General features: G+C 31.1%; 1 protein-coding gene across 1 annotated transcript in view; it reads left to right on the forward strand.

Annotated features, from left to right (window-relative positions):
* The window catches only part of LOC108674862, a gene marked incomplete at its 5' end in the record, with an annotated part of 3,446 nt that extends 953 nt beyond the window's left edge, over nt 1-2,493 (forward strand). The window contains 2 exons of the mRNA XM_018162846.1: nt 329-1,345; nt 2,335-2,493. Coding sequence (XP_018018335.1) covers nt 329-1,345; nt 2,335-2,493 — 1,176 coding nt within the window. The remainder of the gene's footprint in view (nt 1-328; nt 1,346-2,334) is intronic.
* Nucleotides 2,494-10,118: the final 7,625 nt, after the last annotated feature.

Raw genomic sequence — 10,118 nt, forward strand, 5'->3', positions numbered from 1 at the left:
GTCATGCTGTCATGCTGTCATGCTGTCATGCTGTCATGCTGTCATGCTGTCATGCTGTCATGCTGTCATGCTGTCATGCTGTCATGCTGTCATGCTGTCATGCTACAGTAAAGCTGTTACCTATAAAATCATCTTCAACAACGTGATTTTTGAGACTATATTTCTAACCAAATTTGATTTAAATTTATTGAACGATATAAACCATTCAAATAATAAAAACTGTTTTCTCTAGCATGCAACACATTTATATGGAAAATGTAGTTATTGTATGTATGTTAACACTTTTATATGGGAAATTCAGTTAATAATTAATAAAACTTGATGACAGAACCTGGATGATCTGGAGGATAGCCCGGCAGCGTTGAGACTCGCTTCAAGGATCAACCTCATCAAAAAAATCTGGCATCCTTCATGCAAATCCATCAAGACCAAGAAAACTAGGACCAATAAGCCATCTAAGGATCTCGAGTTTAAATACGTCTTGGGTTCGAATAACAACCTTCCTGTGGATACCAACTTCTCACCGAACCGGCGTCCTGATTGGTTGACTCGTGAACCCATGCCTGAAAATACACAAAATATGCAAAAAGTAGATAAGAGTTCTCTCTCTGTTGCCACGTGTGGGGTTCTTATCCAAGAACCACCCAATGTTCTCGATGTCAGACAAGGTAATTTGTTGCAGAACATCTCGAAGAACAAGTCAGATTTATTCTTGCACCTCCCGAGAACCGAAAACGAGTTCACCGCAAAGTCAAGGTCTCTGCAGAACCAGCGGGTCCAGAATATGGTATCAGCTACAAATGTCATCAGTGGTTCAACCGTAATGAATTTTCCGAAATTTCAAACGATTTCAGCTGAACCTTCAACAAATCTTGGAGGTATGAACTTGGACACCAAATTGGCTGAACATAATTCACTGTTCGTTGATGAGAAAACGTTTTCTGATCAAAAGGTGAAATTTGACGATACCCCTTCTCACCATTTCGACGAGGTATCGTGCCGAGATCGTTTAACAGTGCACACAGACAGGAATGAATCCAATGTTTGGCAAAGATCGATAGATGAACTAAAGAAGAACAATATCTACAATCCAAACAATATCCACAATCCAAACTGCGATAACAATCGCGTTCACGATGGTAATTTTGGTTTCGCGTCGAACGGTAAGCGGCATTTGGAGTCGTACTCTAACGCCGTTGCCCCGTTCAAACCCAAGCTCGTGCGGCGGAATACTCTGGATGAAACCACGGAACCGGACACACCGTGTTCCGAAACTCCCTTCATCATGCCGGAAAAGTCCGGAAATTCCAAAGATATTTCATCCGTACGAAAGCAAAACTCAACTGTGAGTAAAGCCGTTAAATTTGTATAAGTCACAGTCGCTTATGAAGGAAATGTTGATTTTGAATGCGAAGAAAATTCGTCGGCTTGCTGATTAAAAATTATAACCTTTTATCAATAAAAAAAGCAGAACAAATTAAAATTGAATTATAATAATAATATATTATATATTTTTCTAAATTTTTTTCTCTCACGTGAAACATTTACTTGCCTTTTGAACATTTGAAGCTTTTTATAATTAATTCATTCTCATTGCTTTGACGTGAAACATTTATCCAATTTTTATAATTTAAATCTCGTTAAAATTAATTATTTTCACTTTGACGTGAAATAATAATCTAATTATTATACTATTTAAAGCTCCTTGTAATCAATTCTTTTAGATTTAACATTTAATTGACGCTTATATTATCATAAAGCTTTAGTTATTCGACAAGCAATAAGTCGCTTTAGCAATTCGACATTGCATTGCATTAAACTTTGGAGCTTTTAAATTTTTTTATGCATATTTCCTCTGTATATCTATATATTTTATATGCATTTTTTCTGTATATTTTCTCTGTACATCTGTATATTTTATATATTTCTTCTGCATATTTTCTCTGCATATCTGTATATTTTAATATTTTTTTCTGTATATTTCTTCGGTGCATCTGTATATTTTATATATCTTTTGTATATTTTCACTGTATATCTGTATATTTTATATATTTTTTCTGTATATTTTCACTGCACATCCATATACTTTACATATATTTTTCTGTTTATTTTCTCTGTATATTTTATATATTTTCTGTATATTTGTATACTTTATATTTTATTTTCCTGTATATTTTCCCTGTATATTTGTATATTTTACATTCTTTTTCTGTATATTTTATATATATTTTTCTGTATATGTGTATATTTTATATCTATTTTTCTTTATACATTTTCTGTATTCTATATCTTATGTATTTTTGTCTCTATATTCAACACTTAACCCTGTCCCAGGTGGTGGGCAGTCTGCTGCTGTGCTGCAGGACGCTATTCCTGCAGAGTCCTGAGGCTGCGTTCTGGCAGCGCCTGCTGCTTCAGCTTCCTGCCGTCCCTCTGAAGCGCATGAAGCGAAGCTCTGATGCTGCTGCTTCACTGAAAACTGGGTCACCGTGAACCACTTCTGATGATCAGAAACATTTAATAAGTTATTTCTAATAACCAGGAAAATTAATAAGTTACTTCTGATAATCGGGATAAATAATAAATTACTTCTAAATGAAATCTCATAATCAGGAAAATTAATAAGTTATTTCTGATAATCAGGAAAAATTAATAAGTTACTCCTGATAATCAGGAGAAATAATAAGTTACTTCTGATAATCAGGAAAATTTAATAAGTTACTTCTAATAACCAGGAAAATTAATACGTTTCTTCTGATAATCAGGAAAATTAATAAGTCACTTCTGATAATCAGGAAAATTAATACGTTTCTTCTGATAATCAGGAAAATTAATAAGTCACTTCTGATAATCAGGAAAATTATTAAGTTACATTTGTTAAGAAAGTGACACGCTTTTTGCAGGTAAAATTGACACGCCATTTCGAACGTCGTAAAGCAATTAGGAATATTAACGGGTCAAATTGTCTAAATAATGACATTTTTTCTGCACTTAGAACTGAGACAAATTCGGTTCAAGCATCGCTATTGGGACAAAGTATCATTTATTTATATGAGTGAACCCTAATCACTTCAGTTGGCACAGAGTCACCGTAATCATTTCTTAACCGTAATCACCTTGGGTGATTAATTTAAAAGGCGTCATGATTTAATGGCATCACCTTGGGTGATTAATCCTATGAATCATAAATGTACTATAACCTCATTAAAAATCACTATAAATCACCCCAGCAACCCTAGCTGAAATTATTTATTGAAATATCACGAGTAATCAATTAAATATTTTTGCGTGGTTCATTCACTTTCTCATTAATGTGTCGTAAATACTTTTCGTCTTTTTTTGATTTGTTGTAATTTTTTCGTTTCATTTATTCGTCACTTAACGTGAATTAGTTAATCAATTAATTTAGTTAATTTACGAATTAATTAATTTCGTTGAACGTTAATCATGCAATTACTGCGTTAACATTTTATTAATGAGTTAATTATAACCTAGAAAAATATATTATGTACTATACATTATACATTATATTATGTAGAGATTAATAAGTAATCGATGCATAAGAATTATATATAATAATATAACGTTGACCTAAATAGTTAATGTGATTAAAATTTTTTACGGTTAAAGAAGCTTAAAATTGTGCATCAAAACGATTAAATTTTACCCATAAATGCTTGAAACTTCTCACAAAAGTTATATATTATTTGTCGCAAAATCTGAGTCAAATAATATTGAAACCTATATAAAAGTATAAACCTTGAACCTTTTATAAATCTTAAAAATACTACATTTTATAATTAATGTAGGAATTGAACGCATCAACGTTAAATTACTCAGGAAAAAAACACATAATTTTAGAGTTGGTTAACCATTCTAATTATAACTAAAATTACTTACTAATTAGAAATGACGACGTACAAATAATTGTGTAAATAAAGAATCTATAGCGTAATAATTGATCAATTTCATTTGTGACTTATTCGTTCACATTCGTTCATGTTTTAATTTAAATATTTTTTCATATATCAATATATAAGAAATGATATGAAGTTACAAAATATTTCGTAACATAGTTGTCAATGAATTAATATTTAATTCATAACTTCAATCTCTTCATACAGTTACATCAATCGAATAACATCATTTTCAGTACATTATAATCAACATTATATTGATATTAAATACATTTAAGTAATCATTTATGTCCGTGTACAACTAATTTCGGTTTTTGAGTCCTGCATCACACCGAACAAATAAATAATACAAAATCTTAATAAATGAAATACAACACAGAACTTCTAAAATTATAAGAACTCCTAGTTAATATTATCAGTATTTTTATTAGGATTAATTAAGTAAAATGAGATTATTCTGTATATATCGCAGTAGGATTACTTGGTATACATGGCAGTAGGATTACGTGGTGTACATGGCAATAGGATTACTTGGTGTACATGGCAGTAGGATTACTTGGTGTACATGGCAGTAGGATTACTTTGTGTACATGACAGTAGGATTACTTGGTGTACATGGCAGTAGGATTACTTGGTGTACATGGCAGTAGGATTACTTGGTGTACATGGCAGTAGGATTGCTTGGTGTACATGGCAGTAGGATTGCTTGGTATACATGGCAGTAGGATTACTCAGCTCAGGTGCTGCGGTCGCAGAAATTAATTACCCAATTATAATATAAATAATAATAATAGAAATAATTGTGTTCATGTTAAAAATATATAATTGATGGTGGAAACTGAGTTTCATTAAAATCCTTTTGAGAAATATCGATTAATAGTGATTAATGAATAATTGTGGTTTGAAATTACTTATAAGAAAACAAAATTACCAATGACATATACTCGTAAATAATTATTATTAGGGTTGATTAATGGACAATTGTGAATCATATTCACTTACGAGTAACAACCACCAAACATTGCCTTGCGATGATTAAAATAATATTTAAAAATAACGTATCATATGATATAATTCATTATAATAAATATTAATAGCAATAAAATTTGAAGAAAAGTGACTTAGTCGAATTCTGTTGTCAAAATATTGACAAAATTCTGCACGACAGAATATAATATTGATTCAATGCCCACTTAATGTTGTCTTCTATCGTTTATTAGTTTTAATTTGTCATTCATTGTTAACTTAACTCGTTCGTGAGTATCAACTCACTTGAGTAGCATATCCCGTAATAATGATACGCATTATTCAACATGTTGCTCACGAATAATATTTCCCGTATCAATGATACGCATAATTCAACATCTCGCTCACGAATAATATTTCCCGTATCAATGATACGCATTATTCAACATCTCGCTCACGAATAATAATCCCCGTATCAATGATACGCATTATTCACGATGAAAACTACTGTTCGCAGCAATGTTGCATGCATATAACAGCATCACGTATCACAGATACACCTTCTTGCACGTATGAATGGTACTTCTTACACGTATAAATGATCACGTATTTGCTTACACGTATCATCGACGTATTACTTAGAAGCATCATCGCAAGAACTTAATCATGCTCACATCGATTATTGTACTCAAAAAAATTACGGGTAAAATGGTCCATTAAGTGACACATTTTCTTCACTAGTGCCGGGCCAAACCAGGTCAGGCCACACAAGGGCACACATTGTACCGTTTCTTTATACAAAGTGTCCCAATTTTTCTGAGTGACAAAGATATAATCACGGCTGATTAATTAATTATTTTTGTATGGTTCTATTCACTTTCTCATTAATGTGTCGTAAACTTTTCGTGTTTTTTTTTCTTTTGAATTTTTCGTAAATTTTTTCGTTTCATTTATTCGTCACCTAACGTATATTAGTTAATTAAGTAATTTCGTTAATTTATAACAGTGAGTTAGTTAATTTCGTTAATTATGAGAGTACTGAGTTAATATTTTTTTAAGTTAATGATACCCGAGAAAAATATATTATGTAGAGATTGATAAGTAATCGACGTGTGTGACTTATATGTGGCTTATATATATAATAATATAAAGCTGACATAATTAGTCAATGTTATTCAAATTTAATACGGTTGAAGAAGCCTAAAATTGTTCTTCAAAACGCTTAAATTTCACGCTTTAACTTCGAAACTTCTCACTAAAAGATTTATATTATTTGTCGCAAAATCTGGGTCAAATAATATTTAAAGCTTTATAGAAGTATAAATCTGTAACCTTTTATAAATCTTAAAAATTAGTACATTTTAAAATTAACGTACGAATTAAAAGCATTAACGTTAAATTACTCAGGAATAAACCTCATAATTTTAGAGTTGGTTAACCAATCTAATTATAACTAAAATTACTAACTAATAAAAAATGACGACATGTACATAATTGTGGAAATAAAAAATCTCAAGCATAATAATTAATAAATACCATTTCTGATTTATTCATATAAATCATTCATATTTTAGTTTACATAATTTGGTAACATAATTGTCAACGAATTAATTTTAATTTATATCTTCAATCTCTTCATCCAATTACATCAATCGAAGAACATCGTTTTTAATACATTATAATCAACATTAAATTGGTATTAACTATAATTAAGTAATCAATAATGTTCGTGCACAGTTAATTTTAATTTTAGAGTTCCGCATCACACCGGGCAAATAAATAATACAAAATCCTAATAAATAAACTACAAAACTGCACTTTTAAATATATAATAACTCCTGGTTAATATTATCAGTATTTTTATTAGGATTAATTAAGTAAAATGAGATTATTCTGTATATATCGCAGTAGGATTACTTGGTGCACATGGCAGTAGGATTACTTGGTGTACATGGCAGTAGGATTACTTGGTGTACATGGCTGTAGGATTACTTGGTGTACATGGCTGTAGGATTACTTGGTGTACATGGCAGTAGGATTACTTGGTGTACATGGCAGTAGGATTACTTGGTGTACATGGCAGTAGGATTACTTGGTGTACATGGCAGTAGGATTACTTGGTGTACATGGCAGTAGGATTACTTGGTGTACATGGCAGTAGGATTACTTGGTGTACATGGCAGTAGGATTACTCAGCTCAGGTGCTGCGGTCGCAGAAGGGGAAATTAATTACCAATTATCATATAAATAATAAGTAATAATAATAGAAATATTTGTGTTCATGTTAAATAAAAATATATAATTGATTGTGTAATCTGAGTTTCATTACAATCCTTTTCAGCAATATCGATTAATAGTGACTAATGAGAAATTGTAGTAAGAAATGACTAATAAGTAAAGAAGATTAACAATGACAAGTTAATAGTTATTATTTGGGTTGATTAATGGATAATTGTTAATAATATTCACTAACGAGTAATAACCACCAAACGTTGCCTTTTGATTTATTTCGATGAATAAATAATATTTAAAAATATATAATATAATTCTTGATTCAACTCCCACTTAATGTTGACTTCAATCGTTGGTTGGTTTTCAATTACCATTCATTATTAACTTAACTCGTGCGTGAGCATCAACTCACTTGAGTAGCATATCCCGTAATAATGATACGCATTATTCAACATCTCGCACTTGAGTAGCATATCCCGTAATAATGATACGCATTATTCAACATGTTGCTCACGAATAATATTTCCCGTATCAATGATACGCATAATTCAACATCTCGCTCACGAATAATATTTCCCGTATCAATGATACGCATTATTCAACATCTCGCTCACGAATAATAATCCCCGTATCAATGATACGCATTATTCACGATGAAAACTACTGTTCGCAGCAATGTTGCATGCATATAACAGCATCACGTATCACAGATACACCTTCTTGCACGTATGAATGGTACTTCTTACACGTATAAATGATCACGTATTTGCTTACACGTATCATCGACGTATTACTTAGAAGCATCATCGCAAGAACTTAATCATGCTCACATCGATTATTGTACTCAAAAAAATTACGGGTAAAATGGTCCATTAAGTGACACATTTTCTTCACTAGTGCCGGGCCAAACCAGGTCAGGCCACACAAGGGCACACATTGTACCGTTTCTTTATACAAAGTGTCCCAATTTTTCTGAGTGACAAAGATATCAACACACGTATCACTGGTGCGTGTCACAAAGAGACACGTGAGATACGTGTGGCATTGACAGCATCGACGTACCGAGGGTACGAGGGCATGGATAATGCACGGCCTAAGCGAGGGCATTGATTGCCCTCAGTGCCGCCCGCGACGCGGGAAGAGGAGGTTGTGGGGTGTCGCTTCGCTCTTCGTTTCTTTTGAGATATTAATCGTAACGAAAGTTATAGCGGATAACTAGGTTAATAAATTTTTGTAATTAATAATTACTGTTAAAGTAAAATTTGTTTTATATTGAAAGAATAATTTCTGGTGTTCTCTACATGACTAAATTGGTTGACCCTCAGAATATATGACCTGATTTCTCAAGGTAGAGGCCATGGATGGTAATTGTAGCAAAAAAGCAATGACAAATTTATATTAATAGTACTAGGGTAGGATATATATGCATATAACAGTAGTAATAATTTGATCTGTAGGAGTGGAATCAGTATATCAACATGAATGGCATTAATATGTTAATAAGAATAGAATTCTCTTGAATTAATACACAAATTATAGTACAAACATTTTCGGTAATTTCATTTTAAAAAATAAACCAGAACCTGAATGAGAGAAATTATATTTAGAAATGATGAAAACATGGATACAACTCTACGGTGTTTGCAACCAGGATTTGATTTACTTCCATATAAATTTTTTGCTTTAAATAAAAATGTCGTTAATGATGAAAACATGGATACAACTCTACGGTGTTTGCAACCAGGATTTAATTTACTTCCATATAAATTTTTTGCTTTAAATAAAAATGTCGTTTTTATTTTGATTTTAGTTTTGATGGTACCAAAAAGCTGTTATTTCTGTTTTTGTTGTTATTTAGTCACTGCTGCTAATGTTTCTATTATTATATAACAGCTTCTTTCTTTTGTTGATATTGTTTATTTGTTATCGCGATCTATATTGCTCCTGTTTGTTTTCCGTTATTGTTTTTGTTGCTCCTATTTGTTTTCTGTTATTATTTATATTACTCCTGTTTATACTGTTATTATTTCCGATGCTGTTGCTTGTTTACTGTTGTTATTTCTGTTGTTTCTGCTCGTTCACTTTTATTTTTTATGTTGCTCCTGTTTGTTTACTGTTGTTATTTCTATCGATCTTGTTTGTTTACTGTTATTATTTCTATTGATCCAGTCTCTTTACTGTTATTATTTTTGTTGCTCCTGTTCTTTCATTGTTATTTTTTATACTGCTTTTGTTTATTTACTGTTATTATTTCTATTCTATTTATTTCACTTCTATTATATATGTAGATCCTGTTTGTTTACTGTTGTTAACTCTGGTCCACCTGTTTGTTTACTGTTATTGTTTACGTTGCCACCGCTGCCTAGTCACGGAATATACCGTTATTTTATACTCTGTTTCTGTTGCTGCTGTTGTCATAGCAGCAGCTACAGAAGGTCAAGGTGGGAGAGCTACATTCCAGTTCTTGGAATTGATATGCGATTCCCATTCCCGATGCTTACGTCACATTTTCATTTCACGTTTAGAAATGTAATAATATTTTAAATTACCTTTTTATTTTGGCTGTAGCTAATTGAATTATTAAGTAATTAATTAATTAATCAGTATTTCTCTTCGATTGCTTAATTAATTGAAAAATTATTTATTTGACTAATCACGGATATTTTCAGTAAATAATACAAATATTCAATTTATTTTATGATTGTTTCTGGTTAAAAATTTTTTATGCTTAGTTTTGATACGTATCTACGGAATTCACTAAAATAAATTTCACAACGCGTTCACTTACATTTAATAAACTATAAAATAATAAAATTCCAAAATAAATTAGTTAGAATATTTCATATTCAATTACGGCTAAATTCAATAATAGTTAAGTGTGAAATAAAGGCTGCTGGAAACTTTTTTCTTATGAAAAACTAATACTATTATATGAATTATTAAAAATTTAGATTCAAATGGGATGACAATTTTTTATGTGAATTAATGTAGACAAATTTACTA

Source organism: Hyalella azteca, unplaced genomic scaffold (assembly GCF_000764305.2).
Source record: "Hyalella azteca isolate HAZT.00-mixed unplaced genomic scaffold, Hazt_2.0.2 contig3033, whole genome shotgun sequence".
Lineage (NCBI taxonomy): Eukaryota > Metazoa > Arthropoda > Malacostraca > Amphipoda > Hyalellidae > Hyalella > Hyalella azteca.